At 49.1% G+C, this 18,712-nt stretch overlaps 1 protein-coding gene across 4 annotated transcripts in view; it reads left to right on the forward strand.

Moving 5' to 3' along the window:
- NFATC2 (nuclear factor of activated T cells 2) overlaps window positions 1-18,712 on the forward strand; it is a 202,480-nt gene that overhangs the window by 102,674 nt on the left and 81,094 nt on the right. For all 4 annotated transcript variants that reach the window (XM_060230784.1, XM_060230785.1, XM_060230782.1 and 1 more), the window contains exon 6: window positions 723-863. In XM_060230784.1, the coding sequence (XP_060086767.1) occupies window positions 723-863 (141 nt within the window). The remainder of the gene's footprint in view (window positions 1-722; window positions 864-18,712) is intronic.

Here is an 18,712-nt window from a genome sequence, read left to right on the forward strand (position 1 = left end):
TAGGTAACTGTGAGGTTGCAGGGAGCATTCTAGGAAAGTATCCCAAGATTTGGCTGGTTGTTTTGAATCAGTTTGTACAGTTCATCATCCCCATATTTTGACATCAGTTGAGAGCCTGTTCTCTCTAAATCTTGTATGACATATTCCTGCAAAGTCAAGAGGGACTCTTTAGGGAATTTTGGTTTATATTTTAGGGAGCTGAATTTTTCTTTCTCAGACTAATGTGAAAAAGACAAACTCTATGTTAGGGATTATTAGGGAAGAGCTTGAGAATAAAATGTAAAGCCTTCCCTTTCCAGTTAGTTTAGTTTACGAGAATTTTGGGTTATTCACAGGAATCCAGTGTGCAGGTGGCATATTTAAAGTTCCAAGATTGTAGTGTACTTGCACTTGAATATTTGGCCATTGAGTAGAAACAGACATGGGCTGACTCCAGCACATTTCAGCCGAGTTCTCTTTTGTCAAGGACAAGGAGTAAGGCCAACACAGCTGAAACACTGCAGCCAGCTCCTAACTGTTTCCAAATAAAAATGCTTTGAGCATAAGTTTATTTTTCCTCATTTTCTTTAAGCACTAAATTTAGCCTCCTGGAGAAGCTTTTTTGGCATCAAGGAGATGGCAATAGTGACAAAACTGTGAACCCCATGGATAGCTCTGAAATTCCCTACAGAAAAGAGAGAGAATACTATTTGATTTCATTCATGGCTGTATTTTGCCCCCAGCTCAACGCTCCGCTCATGAACTTCCGATGGTGGAGAGACAAGATGTTGACAGCTGCCTGGTATATGGTGGGCAACAGATGATTCTGACTGGCCAGAATTTTACTGCTGAGTCGAAAGTTGTCTTCACAGAAAAGACACCAGGTATGCCGTTGTTTGCGCCATTTTTCTAATTTTGCTTGTAAAAAAAGCTATGCCCTGTGGGAATGGATCTTACTAGCAGCTGTCCAAATGGGCCCGAGGTGAACCAGAAATGAAAGGAAGACTGCTTATCCTATAAATCCAATCATGAAAAAGGCAATCTAGAACTCCCTGTACTGGTGCCAAGGAACCAACTGGGAGAAAGGAAAGTCCTCCATTTCTTATTTCCCTTAGTACCAATCAAGCTAGCACCTGTCTGTCTGTCAACTCAAGTACATGACTGGGTACTGCAGAGAGGTAGAATCCCCCCATCACTAAGTAGGCAGGGAAACTGATGGAGAGTTTTGGAAAGTACGATCTTCTCATAGAGTTTTATCTACAAATGTTCATACTATTCTGACCCACAGTCCCCCTTGCCTCTTCATGCCCTTATTCTCCAATAGAAGTATACGTCATCAAAGGCATTCCTGTATATCAGTGATCCTCAGTCTTTTTGACCCTGCAGGCACCTTTGGAAATCTGAGGTAGCATGATAGGCACAACCACAAAATGGCTGTCACAGAAGGCGGAGCCAGCCAGAGAATGTCAGAGAGTGAGATTATTTTTAACTTTGATTGTAGCTCTTCCGCATTTCAGGCAGAAGCTCTGTTTAACGGGATGCTTTTTAAAATGAACATATTGTATACATATTGGACTAGCTGAAAAACACTTGTCTGGCAGTATCTGTTGGATCTCCAGTGGCCAACTAGAAGCTCTGCTGTCCCCATCCACTTTTTGAAAACGCTTGGTGGGTACAAGAAAAGGTGTTGCTGGGAGCTGTGGTGTGTACTTCTGCTGCAAATGCTTTCTTATGCAACAACAAAAATAGTCCTGATTTTACCCATATGCAACAATTTCATTCAAATTAATCTGGAAGCTCTGATTCAACAAATACCCAAGAAACATTTTTCTGTGTCTGCTTCCACCTTGGGTCTTTGCCCTTCATGAGAGGCCATGGCTCATTGGAAGAGCCTCTGCCTTGCATGCAGAAATTCCCAGGTTCAATCCTAGTCACATCTCCATTTAAAAGGATCTGGCAGTAGGTGATTTGAAAGACCTCTGCCTGAGACCTTGGGAAGCTGCTGCCAGTCTGAGTTGACAATACTGACCTTGCTGGACCAATGGTCTGTTTCAGTATAAGACAGTTTCATGTGTTGAATGTGGGAAGCCCCACAATGAACACATACACACAAAAAACGTTGAGCTGATTCTGAGCTGGATGCTCCAGTCACTGCCACCAGGGGAGGCACAGTAACAAGAACAGTAATCCAAAAAAACTGCATCAATACTGTACGTAAAATCAAAAATATTATACTATTACAAATTAATGTATGCTACAATTTTGTATATTCAAAAAGTATTTCCAAACCACATTATTAGTGACAACTCCTTAAACGTTCAGTTTTGGTCCTCAAAAGTTCCAGGTGGACACTCTGTTATAATTTCAGCTGGGACATAGTCTTCTGAAGTGGATTGCGCTGAAAAGTTGAAATTATAACACAGTGTCCGCCTGGAACAAAATCTAAGAAGATCTGTTCTTTGAGAAAGCATGTGGGAAACGTGTTTGGAATAAGCTTGCATTCGTGTCAGAGAAAGAAGGAAGATCTGTATAGTGAAGAATAAATGTTGTGGACTAAAATGGAACATATTAAACATTTAAGGAGTTGTTACTAATAGTGTTTCTTGGAAATACTGTACTCCTTCCTTACGTTCTTTGAAGAAGACAATTTGTAATATTATCTGTATGGTACAGTCTTTGTGAACATACAGAATTGTAGTGTGCATTAATTTGTCTGCAATAATATAATATTTTTGATTTTATGTACAGTATTGGTGCACAGTTCTTTTAGATTACTATTCTCAGGGCTGGCTCTGCCACTAGGCAAACTAGGTGATTGCCTAGGGTGCTGGCCTTATGGGGGTGCCAAATTGGATGCCCCCCATGTGACTTGATGAAATTATCAGTGCAGGGGGGGGGGGACCAAAAGTTAGCCTTGCTTAGGGTGCCTGACAGTCCAGGGCCAGCCCTGACTGTTTTTGAGAATGGTAGGGGCCAGTCACAGGCATGACAGAAGTAAGGAAGTGGCAATGTCAAGCAGAGTGCAGGCAAGGCCTGTAGGTCCTATTCCCGCTTGTTCCTAAACTCCTTGCTGCTCTGGCGGTGGCCTTTTATTAAGACAGAGCCCATGTAAGCAGAGACTACAACTGAGTTCTAAAGAATCAAGCAGAAGTTCAAAACTTGAGCAATGAAACCAATCACGTTTAAGAGCTGTTTTTGATACATAGAGGTGTCATGAGAATAGTTCAGCAATGGACCGCTTTTAAATTTGCAATAGGCTGAGATATACAGCAAGACCATATTCCTCAAAGTAGCGGGGCATCTGTCCCTGCAAGGTCTCTTAAGCAAGCCTATATTCAGCTCCTGCAGCATTGAGCTGCTTTTGCAATACACTGAGGGAAGACGCCTCCCTGGCCTGGTGCTTAAAGGGATGGAAATGTTTTCAGATGCTTCCCCACTCTCATCTCCATTGTAGATGCAGAGTTGGATCCAGCCAGCTTTCATCCAGGTTATCTCCATAATGCATCCCCTGTCCTTCGTGGCTTTTGTTCATGCATGCCCCACAATCCCTACATAGCCTTACTGGCAATCAATGGGACTCCCCATCCTCTTTTAAAAAAAAAAAAAAATTAAAAGTTCCCACTCTCTCTTTATCGCCTAGATCCCACTCATAGCTTACTGTTTTCAGACAGTTGCAGGACAAACATATGGGTTAGTTAACTGTGATCTGAGGTTACTCTGGTAAAGTCTCCTTGCTTTTATTAGGATTTGACTGATGTGAATCCTTGGTGAGCAACTTTTGTTGTTCAGTCTCACAGTCGAGTCCGACTAGTTTTGCAGCTAGTTTTGCTAAAAGGGCATCTTGAATAATCTGAGGGTGTGATGTTAAATCAATGCCCCCCTCCTGCCATTCTAGGGCTGCCAACCTTCGGATGGGGCCTGGAGATCTCCTACTATTACACTTCATCTCTAGATAACAAAGTTCAATTTGACCAGAGAAAATGGCTGCTTTGGAAGGTGGACTCTATGGCATTGTACACTGATGAGTAGGGTTGCCAGCTCTTGGTTGGGAAATACCTGGAGATTTTGGGGGTGGAGCCTGGAGATGGTGGGGTTTGGAGAGATGGGATTTGGGGACCCGAGCAGGGTACAATGCCATAAAGCCTACCCTCCAAAGCAGCCATTTGCTCCAGAGGAAGTGATCTTGGTCATCTGGAGAGCCATTGTAGTAGTGGAAGAAGACTAGATGCCACCTAAAGAGCCAGTTCGGTGTGGTTAAGTGTGCAGACTCTTATCTGGGAGAACCAGGTTTGATTCCCCACTCCTCCACTTTCACCTGCTGGAATGGCCTTGGATCAGCCATAGCTTTCACAGGTCTCATTTGGAATACTCTGTGCAATTCTCGTCACTGCACCTCAAAAAGGATATTATAGCACTGGAAAAAATGCAGAAAAGGGCAACTAGAATGATTACAGGTTTGGAACACTTTCCCTATAAAGAAAGGTTAAAACGCTTGGGGCTCTTTAGCTTGGAGAAACGTCGACTGCGGGGTGACATGATAGAAGTTTACAAGATTATACATGGGATGGAGAAGGTAGAGAAAGAAATACTTTTCTCCCTTTCTCACAATACAAGAACTCGTGGGCATTCGATGAAATTGCTGAGCAGTCGGGTTAGAATGGATAAAAGGAGGTACCTCTTCACCCAAAGGGTGATTAACATCTGGAATTCACTGCCACAGGAGGTGGCGGTGGCTACAAGCATAGCCAGCTTCAAGAGGGGGTTAAATAAAAATATGGAGCAGAGGTCCATCAGTCACTATTAGCCACAGTGTGTGTGTGTGTGTGTGTGTGTATATATATATATAAATTTTTGGCCACTGTGTGATACAGAGTGTTGGACTGGATGGGCCATTGGCCTGATCCAACATGGCTTCTGTTATGTTCTTATGAGTTGTCCTTGAAAGAGCAGCTTCTGTGAGCTCTCTCAGCCCCACCCACTTCACAGGGTGTTTGTTGTGGGAGGGGGGAGGTAAAGGAGATTGTGACTGCTTTGAGACTCTGAGATTCAGAGTATAAGGCGTGATATAAATCCAATATCATCATCATCATCTTCTTCTTCTAAAGGTTGACAACCCTATTGATGAAGTCCCCCTGGCAGCTACAACTGTTGTTCTCCCCCCTTTTGTCCAACTTTGGGGTAGCAAATGTCAACTTGGGGAGCATGCCTCCAGGCATGTCTGGAGCTGTCTGTTCCTGAATCCTAATGTAAATAATCATTCTCTTCTCCCATTCGAAACCTATCCCTACTACTCTCCCCCCATTTTGCACTCATCACAGCCCGTCCATGAATAGCAGTGGCGTTGCTTTGATTTCTGACCTGAATCATACCTGACCTCAAGAAATAGCTTCAGTATAGACTCATTGTTTTCACTAGGTAACACACAAGTTCAAACAATGGGTGATGACTAATAGAGGATACAGCACATTTACTTCACACACAATTAGAAAAGATTTTAAGGCTGACCTCTGCAGCTCTTACTCATTTTTTTGGGGGGGGGGCATCTGGTTGTTAATAAGAGCTGCCACCCACTATGGGATCTCTTGGAGACTGGCTGCAGTTCAGAGATATACACAGCAAGATACTGGAAGCATAACAGAGCTTTTAACCTTCTTTTGGGGAAAAAAATTGCAGCAACAGCAGCTTCCCCACACCAGATAGTACGCTTCATCTGAAGCTCAGAGGCTTGTAAATAGCAGCTTCCAGTGGTGAGTGGGAACCAGCTGAGAATAACGAAAGCCACGTTTTCACGTCTGTGCATAGGTGCCAATGTCCATTCACAGTGTGTGAGACTGCTGCTAGATAGGAACCCTGGACCTAGTGAACACATGAAACTGCCTTAGACTGAATCAGACCTTTTGGTCTGTCAAAATCAGTAGGGTCTACACACCCTGTCAGCAGCTCTCCAGTGTCTCAGATGGTGGTCTTTCCCATCACCTCCTACCTGGTCCCTATCAACTGGAGATAGTGGGGATTGAACCTGCGACCTTCTGCATGCTAAGCAGAGGCTCTGCCACTGAGCCCAGCCCTCTCCCTGCCAAGGATAGTGGTCTCTTGCCTTTGTGAATTAGGAAGTCTCTTTTTACCATTTTTTAAGGCAACCCTGCCAATTTTCAACAAATCAGCTAGCTCATAGAAAACAAGTTATATAGCCTAACTGCTCATGCATCTCTTTGTCACTTATGGCATATGGGGGGTGGAAATCGGCTTCCATTTCCTTTCTGTTTCATCACTCAAAAATTCTTTTCACCTCAAGTGACCAGCAAATGATATGTTAAATGGGGCTTACCGAGTTGACCTGAAACCCGTGTCTGTCCCGCCTCAGTAGTCCTGTTTTGATCACTCACGGAAAGTCACAACATGATAACCTTGGCACAGAGTAAAGGATACCTTCTTGGGCTTTTCTGCCCTTGGTTTTTGCTCAGCTTTGCTTCTTAACTGCATCAATTTCCCCCACCATGCATAGAGTATTGTTTGCTCTCATCGTTGCTCTTCAGAGTGTTGGTTTTTCATTTGGGGGTTGCTGTGTTTGTGTGTGTTTCAGTTTTCCCCATTTTTTAAGACCACTGAAAAAGTGGTCTGAAACACCACATGCTAGTATTTATTCAAGAGAGAGGAAACTGAGGCAGTTAAGAAGCTGAGCAAAAACCTGATGGTGCAGGAAAACCCCTTGAATGAGAGTCACCCTATCAACAGGAAAGGGGCTTCTTCCGAATGCATTCCTTTACAAAATGCTATGTCTTTGGTTGTCCTTGCTGTGTTGACCCAGGTTACCCCAGTCTTTTCATATCTTGAATGCTGAACTAGGTTGGGAGCTGGCTAGTACATAGGTGGGAGACCACCAAGGAAGACCAGGGTTGCTATGCAGAGGCAGGCAAAGGCACACAACCTTTGTTTTTCTTTTGCCTTAAAAACCCTAAAGAGTTGCCATAAGTGGGCTGCCACTTGGCAGCATCTTCCACCATGTCTTGGTGCTCCATAAAGGCTGGAATATGCTGCAAAATGACCCCCCTGTTCAATTAGGGCTTCTGAGAGCCAGTACAGTGCCCCAGACAACGATTCCCTCTAGATACCCCCTTTAAACCAAGACCTGAAATGAACTACATGATTTGCTTGTCTCTGTGGGCCTCTAGAGGGATCGAGCCCTGGTTTGGTGTAGTAGTTAAATGTGCGGACTCTTATCTGGGAGAACCGGGTTTAATTCCCCACTCCTCCACTTGCACTTGCTGGAATGGCCTTGGGTCAGCCATAGCTTTCATAGGAGTTGTCCTTGAAAAGGGCAGCTGCTGTAAGAGCTCTCTTAGCCCCACGTACCTCACAGAGTGTCATGGGTGCTGGGGACCCTTCAGAGGAAGTTGAGTCTGATGAGGAAACTGTGCCCCTGCCACCTGCACCAGTGCCCCTGCCTCCTGCTGGAGAAGATCCCAGCCCCCCTGCCTCGCCCTCTCGGGTGGCTCGTGTGCGTGACCGCCTCCGGCAGGACCTCAGGGATCGGAGGAGGGCGGCACGCTCACAAGCAAGACGCTCCCTGAGCCCTGAGTTCTGAGAGGATTCTGGCCCTTCTAAGAGCAAGGATGCTTGAGTGGTAACAGGATCCTGGCTGCCTCCCTGAGCCAGCAATTAGCCCAAATGGGCAACAGCCAGCAGAGGGCTATATAGCTGTGGGCTTTGGGAGGAAGCTTTGTGGAAGCAACTAGTCATCTCCCTGACATTCTAGCATCCACTCCGGCTTGACTTTGGTTCCTGACTCCCTGACTTTGGCTTTGGACTTCTGGACTCCCTGACCTCGGCTTCTGGACCTCAGACCTGCGATACTTCTACAGTGATTCGGATTTGGCGCCTCGGACCCTCCTGCTTACTGGCTACAGACCTCGGACTGCCTCTGGACTTTGCCTGACCCGGCCCCAGCCGTGACAGATTGCTTCCACCGACAAACACCCACTCCACAGGATGGATGCTGAAGCAAGTGAAACCACAGAACTACTGGCTGCGCTCCAAGCCCAGGTACAGCAGCTAACACAGGCAGTAGTGCACTTGCAGCAACAACCTGCGGCCAGTGCTCCAGCCAAGTGCCCAGTTCCCCCACCTGACAGATTTGGGGGTGCCGTGGAAGAATTTCCTGCCTTCCTAGCACAGTGTCGGCTGTACTTTGAACTGAGAGCACGGGACTTCCTCAATGACAAAACCAAGGTGTGTTTCGTCATCAGTCTGTTAAAGGGGCAGGCAGCCAAATGGGCCACACCCTTACTGGTCGCGTCCTCTCCCCTACTGACTGATTACCAGGGGTTTGAGGCCCACCTGTCTGCTGCTTTCTCAAACCCAGTCCAAGCAGCCACAGCTAACCGGAAGATCAGGGCACTGAAACAAGGCAACTCCTCGGTGGCTCAATATGCCACTGAATTCAAGCTCCTGACCCAGGACTTGGCGTGGAATGAGGCTGCCCAGATGGACCAGTTTACTGAGGGGTTGGCAGAGGAGGTCCTGGATGAACTGGCCAGGGTGGAGCAGCCACCCACGCTCCAAGAACTTATCACCCTCTGCCTCCGCATCGATGGCCGCCTGGAAAGTCGCCGCCAAGCCAAGACCAGAGGGCGCCAGCTCCCTGCGCCGTGCTACCTGGCTCCTCGCCCGTCCCCAGCTAGTACCAGCACCAAGGATGAGCCTATGCAGCTTGGAGCTGCTCGACCCCGCCTGACCCCAGAGGAAAAGACCAGACGCCGCACGCAGAATCTGTGCCTCTACTGCGGCACGGCAGGCCACTATGCCTCTGGCTGCCCTGCTAAGCATCGGATACCTGGACCTTCGCTGCCACCGCCGCCAAAAGGGCAGCCCCAGGCGTAAGTGGACCCCCCAGCCTGGGGCGACTAGCTGGGTCCTCCGAACAGCGGGCTGATACCCCAGGGCCATTCCTGCTACCAGTCAAACTCCGTCTGCCTGACGAACGCTGGCTGTTCGTGTATGCCATGCTAGACTCGGGAGCGGCCCACTGTTTTATAGATGCCGCCTTTGTGAAGCAGCACCAGATCCCTGTGCAGACAAAAGGGATTCCGTCGCTGGTGGAGGCTATTGACGGGCGCCTCCTCCGTTCTGGCCCCGTCACCCAGGAGACCTGTCCCATCACCTTCCACGTCCAGCAGCACCAAGAACAGCTGCGGTTTGATGTCGCCCGCATGCCTCGCTTCCCGTTGATTCTAGGCCTTTCCTGGCTGAAGCTGCACAACCCCATCGTGGACTGGGCCCAGCAGGAACTACGCTTCCGAGACCCATGCCCCCATCTGACTCCTCCCACCACTCTAGCAGCTGGCATCCCGAGTGGTGGTCCTCAGCTCCCTCAGAAGTATGTGGACTTTGCTGATGTCTTTGAAGAGACAGGAGCTGATCAGCTTCCCCCTCACCGGCCCTACGACTGTGCCATTGATTTGGTACCTGGGGCACCACTCCCGGTGGGGCGTCTGTACCCAATGTCGGAGCCGGAGTTGGCAGCTCTGCGAGACTTCCTGGACAAGAACCTGAAACGCGGATTCATCCGACCCTCAACCTCTCCCCTATCTGCTCCAGTGCTCTTCGTGAAGAAGAAAAGTGGGGAGCTCCGGCTGTGCAATGACTACCGGGCCCTGAACAAGATCACCATCCGCGACCGGTACCCTCTACCACTGATCCCTGAACTCTTGGATCGCCTAAAGGGGGCCCAAATCTACACCAAGCTGGACCTCCGTGGAGCGTACAATTTGGTGCGCATACGGCCCGGAGACGAATGGAAGACCGCGTTTGGGACCCGATACGGGCAGTACGAGCACCTGGTAATGCCCTTCGGACTGACCAATGCCCCCGCTGTCTTCCAGAGGTTCATGAATGACATATTCCGGGACCTGCTCGACCGCTTCGCGATCATATACCTGGATGACATCCTAATTTACTCCCGCAATCCTGCCCAGCACGCCGAGCACGTCCGCCAGGTCCTGCAGCGCCTACGAGCCCATGGTCTCTACGCCAAGCTGGAGAAGTGCGACTTCGACCTGCGCTCCGTCGAGTTCCTTGGGCACATCGTGTCACCGCAGGGGATCCTCATGGACCCGAAAAAAGTAGAAGCGGTCCTGACCTGGCAGGCTCCTCAGAATCGCAAAGACCTGCAGCGGTTCCTCGGTTTTGCCAACTACTATCGGCAATTCATCCCGGCCTACGCATCCCTGACCACACCCCTGACTCAACTACTCCGCCCCAAAGAACCCTTCCACTGGTCCCCAGAGGCCGATAACGCCTTCTCCACCCTGAAGACTCGCTTTGCCACCGGGCCACTCCTGAGATACCCCGACCCCCAGCTTCCCTTTACGGTGGAAGCTGATGCCTCCAACGTGGCCCTGGGAGCAGTGCTGTCCCAGCGCGAGGAGCCATCCCAGCCACTACAGCCCTGCGCCTATTACTCGCGGCAGCTCACTGCTGCAGAGAGGAACTATACCATCTGGGAGAGGGAGTTGCTCGCGATCAAGGCGGCGTTTGAGGTTTGGCGACATTACCTCGAAGGGGCTCGCCACCCTGTTCAAGTGCTCACCGATCACCGGAACTTGGAACACCTCCAGACCACCCGCCGTCTCAACCAGCGCCAGATCCGGTGGTCCCTATTCTTCTCTCGCTTCGACTTCCGGATCTCCTACATCCCCCATACCCAGAACCGGAAAGCAGACGCGCTCTCCCGGAAACCGGAATACGCCCCTGCCTCAACTGAGACCGCGCCCGCTGCTCCAATCCTGCCGCCCTCAGTATTTGCAGCCACCTCCACTTCACCAGCACTCGTGGAGGACATTCGGGCTAGCCAGGCCAATGATCCCTGGGTCCAGCAACACCTCCAGGCTCTCCAAGATGACCCAACAGGGGAGTTCACGACTCGAGGCGGCCTCTTGCTACACCGCGAACGCCTCTATGTGCCGCCCGGGCCCTTGCGGGCAGAAGTGCTACGCCTGACCCACGACTCGTTACCCGCCGGGCACTTTGGACAGCATAAGACCACCCACTTGCTGACAAGGGAATTCTGGTGGCCACGAGTTCGCGCTGATGTTGCCCGCTATGTCAGCTCCTGTGACGTCTGCCGACGGGCCAAAGACATCCCAGCCAAACCCTCAGGGTTGCTGCAGCCCTTGCCCACATCTTCAGGACCCTGGGATACCATCTCGATGGACTTCATCACGGAACTTCCACGCTCCAAGGGTCAGACTTGTATCTGGGTGGTCGTCGACCTATTTACCAAGATGGCCCACTTTGTTCCGTGCCCGAAACTCCCCACAGCTCAGGAGACGGCCCAGCTTTACCTGCAACACATCTTTCGTCTGCATGGACTCCCAGCCCATCTGATCTCCGATCGGGGCCCTCAGTTCTCCTCTCGGTTCTGGCAAGCCCTCCATTCCAGCCTGGGTACTCGAGTGCACCTGTCCTCGGCCTACCACCCACAGACAGATGGCCAGACAGAGCGCACCAATGCCACGCTAGAGCAATATCTCCGCTGTTACACCTGTTACCAGCAGGATGACTGGACCACTCTATTGCCCCTAGCGGAGTTTGCATACAACAACGCGGTCCATTCATCCACCCAAATGACCCCGTTTGCTGCAACCTACGGGTACCACCCTCGGTTCTTCCCGGCGATCCTACCACCCACGAATGTCCCCGCCGTCGATGCCTACCTGCAAGAACTCCGTGCCAGCCAAGACTTGCTCCGAGAGCAGCTACAGCAAGCCAAGGAGGCATATAAACGGGCTGCGGACCGAAAGAGGCAAGAAGGCCCTCCAGTGCAGCCGGGGGATCAGGTGTGGCTCTCAACTCGCTACCTGCGCCGGCCTGGTCGGTCTCACAAGCTGGATGCACGGTTCATTGGACCCTACCCCGTCGTTGAACAAATAAACCCCGTCGCCTTCAGGCTCCAGTTGCCACCCCACCTCCGCATTCACCCCGTGTTTCATCGCTCCCTCCTTGTTCCGGCTGCACCCCCTGACCCAGCTCGGACTCCTTCCCCACCGCCGCCACCACCAGTGTTGGTGGATGACGAGGAAGAATATGAGGTGCGCCAGATCCTGGACTCCCGGTACCATCGTGGAGGCCTCCAGTACCTGGTGGACTGGGAGGGATACGGCCCAGAAGACCGGTCTTGGGAGCCCGAGGACAATCTTCATGCCCCGGACTTGGTGCACCAGTTCCACAACGACCACCCCGACCTTCCAGGTCCCTCGACGGAGGGGGGCCCTGGGGGGGGGGATAGTGTCATGGGTGCTGGGGACCCTTCAGAGGAAGTTGAGTCTGATGAGGAAACTGTGCCCCTGCCACCTGCACCAGTGCCCCTGCCTCCTGCTGGAGAAGATCCCAGCCCCCCTGCCTCGCCCTCTCGGGTGGCTCGTGTGCGTGACCGCCTCCGGCAGGACCTCAGGGATCGGAGGAGGGCGGCACGCTCACAAGCAAGACGCTCCCTGAGCCCTGAGTTCTGAGAGGATTCTGGCCCTTCTAAGAGCAAGGATGCTTGAGTGGTAACAGGATCCTGGCTGCCTCCCTGAGCCAGCAATTAGCCCAAATGGGCAACAGCCAGCAGAGGGCTATATAGCTGTGGGCTTTGGGAGGAAGCTTTGTGGAAGCAACTAGTCATCTCCCTGACATTCTAGCATCCACTCCGGCTTGACTTTGGTTCCTGACTCCCTGACTTTGGCTTTGGACTTCTGGACTCCCTGACCTCGGCTTCTGGACCTCAGACCTGCGATACTTCTACAGTGATTCGGATTTGGCGCCTCGGACCCTCCTGCTTACTGGCTACAGACCTCGGACTGCCTCTGGACTTTGCCTGACCCGGCCCCAGCCGTGACACAGAGTGTCTGTTGTGTGTGGGGGGGAAGGTAAAGGAGATTGTGACCGCTCTGTGACTCTTAGATTCAGAATATAGGGTGGAATATAAATCCAATTTCTTCTTCTTCTTCCCAGCAGTTACGCTTTCACTACAGGGTTAAATTGTGAGGTATGATGACCCTTTCTTTGCCAATGTGTTCCTTTACCATTTTTGAGGGACTTGCAACAGGACTCCCTTTGCAAACAGAGTGCTTATGCTGCCGTGCCATTTATACATGCTTGTTCATTTAAATGCATTCCGGTTCAGAGTTGTCTGCAGAAAGGCAAAGTCTCACTTTGATGTAAAGGCTACCAGTGCACTAAGCAGCAGCTCTGAGAGGTAAGCAAAGCCACAATAAGCTCCTGTGGGTGGATAGTGCATCCTCCCTGGCGCTGTTAATTTCCTCTTTAAGGCAGCGGAGGCTAAGCCAAGCCCTGTATTTTTGTGAAAGAAAAAAAATAAGACCAAAAAAACCCAAACCTCAAAACAAACCCCCACCCACCACACAGCAGCATTTAGAGGGGAAAGCATGCTTGCTTATCTTTCCATTGCAGTTTGATGACTCATGGGCCTGGGTACTTCAGAGCTGTACTTTCACTTGCCGCAGAAGCAACCTGGTGGTGTGGCTCGGTGGATGCTACCAAAGATCCATCGGGAGACATGCAATCTTCAATACTGCATGCAGCTTTGAGGGTCCAATGTGTTTATGCGCTGCCTGCACATGGTGACACATTGCACTTCTGCAGCAGAGAGAATAATGCTCACCAACTTTACAACATTGTTTACAGGGATCACAGAAATGTTGGGTACACATAAAATGTTTTGAATAGTTGGGAAGGGTGGGCTAGTTGTCAGTTAGGTAACACAGGCGAGAAGGGTGGACACACATGAACCTGCCTTTATACCGGGAATTTGTCTACCAAAGTCAGCATTGTCTATTCTGACTTTCAGTGGCTCTCCAGGGCCTCAGGTAAAGGGCTTTCACATCACCTGCTCCTTGACTCTTTTGATTGAAGATGCTTTGGCTTGAACCCAGGACCTTTTGCACACAAAGCACATGGTCCATGAGCCACAAATCACTAGGGGAGAAGTAGGGAATTCTAGCCTTGACTTATAGTGTCATGACTTTAGTCTCCCCTGCTTTCTACTTTCCCATTCATCACAGAGAATATGGCAAAGCTGAATTTTTTTCCCAGTTCTCCCCAAATCAAGGGCCGGGGCTAAAATAAGCCAAGTAGGAGCTGTTAATGAGTACTGGTAAGAAAGTGCCAAAGTGAGACCTCCCACCTTTGCTTCAGTCCCTTTGAGAGAGACAACATTGATAAGAAATTGACTTTCACCTCTTCTACTGGCCCGGAGGAGGAGGAAGTAATGAGTGTGCATGGGATGGCAAATTAGATTCAAGTTGAGAGACCAGATCTCACTTTTGCCACAGTTGCACTTAGGGTTGCCAGGTCTGTATTGGAAAATAACTGGGAACTTTGAGGTAGAGCCGGGAGAGGGAGGGGTTTGGGGAGGAGAGGGGCCTCGGCATGATACAATGCCATAGAGTCCACCCTTCAAAGGAGCCATTTTCTCCAGGGGAGATGTTCTCTGCCAGCTGGAGATCAGTTTTAAAAGTGGGAGTTCTCCAGACCCCACCTGGAGGCTGGCAACCCTACTTGCACTACAAGAACCTAGACCAACTACTGCAGCTGCCATTCATCCCAAGGAAATCATTGGTGGGATTCCTGGTGGTAGAAACTGTCATTAAGTCACAGTTGACTTATGCTAACCTTGTAGAGTTTTCAAGGCAAGTGACATTCAGGGGTGGCTTGCCATTGCCTGCCTCTTAGTAGCAGCACTGAACTTCTTAGTGGTCTCCCATCCAAGAACTAATCAGGCCTCTTAGCTTCTGAGATCAGCGTAGCCTGGGCCATTAGAAGCTTTTAAGACACAAGTGTGTGTATCCATGTCTTCAAGCATGAAAATGCCAGGTGAAACATCTGTCGAATTGGCCTAGGAAGTTAGATGTGCTGGGTTGCTTCTGAATTGCGCTGGTGAAATACTGCTGCAAAAATTCCAAGTGCCTACTGACTTAGGCCATTTCTTAACTTCAGCTGGCTGCCAAACGCGAAAGTGCTGCAAAGGCTAGATTGCCGTATATCAAGCCTGTGACATGAAACTTGCTGACCCTTGCTGTGTTGATTTGACCACAGTACATATTAATGAGCTCAAGGAGCAGCTTATAAAAAGGCACAGTCATTCTCAGCCTGGCACAGGAAATGGTGGAAGGAAGTGAACTCTAGGGGACTGGGAGACTTGCAAGTGCGTGTGCGAGCAGCAGCTGAATAAAGCAATTGTGTTTTAGAAGGCAGGGTGTACACTACACATGTAGTATGTTTATGTACACCATCAGTGGAGGAGACATAGCACAGTGCATGCATAGCTCACTCTTTACTGAACCTTGTCACTGTGTGGCCACTTAGCCATTCTCTTGGGTTGAGGAGGGAAGTAAGAATTGTTTCTCAGTAAGTAGTGGAGAGACCCCAGACTGGATAGCTAAAGAACTAAGACTTGGATCTCACAGATGGTTTTTGGTACTGTAAACTGTCCCAATGCAGACTTTTATTAGGTAATTGCCCTAATTCATCTTGTGCCTGAAGTATAGGGTTGCCAGTCTCCAGCTAGCATCTGGAGATCTGCCACTATTACAGTTGACTTCCGGATGGCCAAGTTCGGTTCCCCTGGAGAAAATGGCTGCTTTGGAGCTGCTGTAGTCTCTCCCCTCCCCAAACCCCATCTCCCCTAGGCTTCATTCCTCCAATCTCCAGGTATTTCTCAGCCCAGACCTGGCAATCTTACGAAAATCCCATGGTGGCTTCTTGGATGAAGTACACCCTTTCTCTGTCTGTTCCTACAGAGCAACAGAATGGTCCAGCTGATAAATCTTCACAGACACCCACCTGCATAGCTTATTAGCGCAAAGCAACCTTCTTTGCAGTTTGATTGCATCTCCTTATGGCTGTCAGTCCACCAATGAATCATCTTTGGAATGCTGAAGAAGCCCCATTGGCAGGTTGCTCTCCAAATGTCCAGATTGGGTCTCCCCACCCTCGGAGACAATAGAATGGCAACTATAGAGAGACATACAGAGTGCATTTCGTGGCTGTGTCTCTTCTTGTCTTCCTCGCTCCACTCATAAATAATGTACTACTTCATTCTGGAGCAGTTTGTCCATTTCCTGATTGACCCCCTACCTCTGCTCCATTTGAAGGTTTTCAATGGGGCCCAAGGGTTTTGGGAGCAAAGGAACAAAATGGACATTATTTTTTTCTCTTTATGCAAACAATTTAAGCATTGATAGAACAGTTTTCCTTTTCTAGCGGTGCTAGTAATGAAATTAGAATTATATGGGTAAACTGATAATTGAAGGCAAAAGTCCCCCAAATCTTCCACATGTGCCAGTTCAATTTTCTTCAGCTCAGTGCACTATTCATCCCCAGTAAATCTGGGAGAAATCATAGTCCAGTTGCATGGCAGCAATTTTCTGGTATTACTCTACTGTGAGGGGCTATGGCTAGGTAGCAGAACATCTGCTTGGCATTCAGAAGGTTCCAGGTTCAATCTTCAGTATTTCCAGTTTAAAAGGATCAGTTAGTGTGTGATGTGAAAGACCTCTGCTAGTAACTTGGAAAGCCATTTCCAGCCTGAGTAGACAATAACTATCTCGATGGGCCAGTGGTCTGATTCAGTATAAGGAGGTTCACATGTTCAGTGCTTTGACTTTCCCATCCAGCATAGCTGAAACGGGTCTGACTAGCCACAGCAGAGTCTCTTTGGTGGAATAGCACCTAGGTCTTTTTTTTTCTTTTTTTGTTGTGTGTGTGTATGTTTGCACCTGGAAGTCACGTTGACCTCTGGTGACTGACCCCTACTGGGGGCCTGGAGGATATTCAGGGAGGTGACTAAATAAGCCTATCCCAACAGGGTATTTCAAAGACAGTCTCCCATCCAAGCACTAACCACCGTCAACCCTGCTTAGTTTCCAAGATCTGCTGAGATCGAGCTTGCCTTGGCTATCCAGGGCAAGGCTCACCTAGGCCATTTATTGACTTCATTTACACCCCTATTTTCCTCCCCAGTGGGGACCTCAAGTAGCTCATAACATTCTTCCCTTCTTCCTCTTATTCTCACAACAACCATGATTCAAACCTGGGTCCCCCAGATCCTAGTCAGACACTTTAACCACTACACTGTGCTGACCATGAAGTCTCCTGATACCTGGTCCAGCTGGACTTTATTGTGGCCTACTGTATTGTCCCTGTTTCTCAGTCCAGATGATTTCTCATATTTCTAGATATGGTTGGAAGGCATCCCAAGCAGGCCTGGGCCTGCATGGGAAACCTCCTGGGAAACCCCCTCCATTCTGCCTAGAGAGTTTTGTGATGCAAGAAAGGCAGGATAGAATGTCCTAAATAAAATAAGTGCTGTTTCCACAAAAAAATAGAGTATTAAAAAACAAAACATGTGTTGTATAGAACTCTTAATTGAAAACATTCCAAAACAGACAGTGGTCTAATATAAGTGAAATTTATGCCCCTGTCCTTTCATTTGTTCTCAGAGTTGCACTGCAAGAGGTACGGAAGCCATATCTTCTCTGTACCCACCCACTTCCCAAGGCATCCATTCTCATCTGCCCCCATTGACTGATCTGATTTGTAAGCTTCCTCTCCAAACTCTGTACATGCAAAGGCAGGCATTTGTGTACAGGTGTGCCCCTTTGCATCTGCACACAGCTTCTTTTGTCTCTCTCCTGTCCAGAAAAATCCCAAAGAAAGGGAGGTTTTATTTCCATGTGATGTCCTGTTCCACATTCAGTATGGAAGGAAGTCATACATTCACTGTTTGGTCCCTTAGTCAACAGTGCTTTGGGTGACATTGTCTGGAACCATGTAGTATGCACTGCCCTCTTTTGTGGACAGCAGTGAAGGCTTAATGAAACACAGTGCTTGTCTAGACAGCGGGGATCAAGGATTGTTCCTGGTCCCTATTAGGGCCATCTGGATATTTTGTGGGTAGGCCGAGTTATATAGAACTTTTGGGCTTCTGGGAGGAGGCTAGAGCTGGAAGTGCAGAGAGCCTCTGGAATCCCTCGCTGTGTCATGCAAAGAATGCCCATAATGGCTGTGTGGATGGATGTAACGTGATGAACCCAGATGTTTGCTTAAAGCAGTGTGAGAATTTTACCTTTTAGGTTACAGCAACCATCAAGTCTTCTTGTACCTTGGCCAACAAGTGTCAGATGGAGAATGGGGGAATCCCAGAAAAATGCTACAGATGAGGGGGCGGGGAGGATGCAAACACAAACACATAAGCACAAGTGGCCGTGGAAACTGAGTTGCCATAACTGAAAAAGAATCACTGAGACAGGGTGGAATCCAGTGTTTTGGAACATCTCCCTGCATGACACATGGTTTTGGAATTTTACAGCTGGGAAGCCTTCATTAGCACAGGCAACTACTACTGGCTTAGATTCTCTGGCTTGCTTTCTACTACGGGTGTGTGTGTGGGGGATGCCTAGAAACAAGCCAGCCTGTGATTTATTCAGCTCCACCATGTATTTGTTTTAAAGACACTGATCGCTTTTTAATGCATTTGTCTTGGAACCAACCAGAGCCTAGAGCCAGAGTGAATCTTCTATCACCTGTCGAAAGCTAATTGATCACATAAAAACCTGGCAGAAGGAATGGAATTCCCTTTTCTCTCGCTTAGTCATCGTATCCTGGTGGTGACTCACTTGTTAGCCGGAGGTTCCCAGTGGCTTTATTTTTTGAGTGGAGCTTTTGTTTCATA

This window comes from Heteronotia binoei, chromosome 2 (genome assembly GCF_032191835.1).
Source record: "Heteronotia binoei isolate CCM8104 ecotype False Entrance Well chromosome 2, APGP_CSIRO_Hbin_v1, whole genome shotgun sequence".
NCBI lineage: Eukaryota > Metazoa > Chordata > Lepidosauria > Squamata > Gekkonidae > Heteronotia > Heteronotia binoei.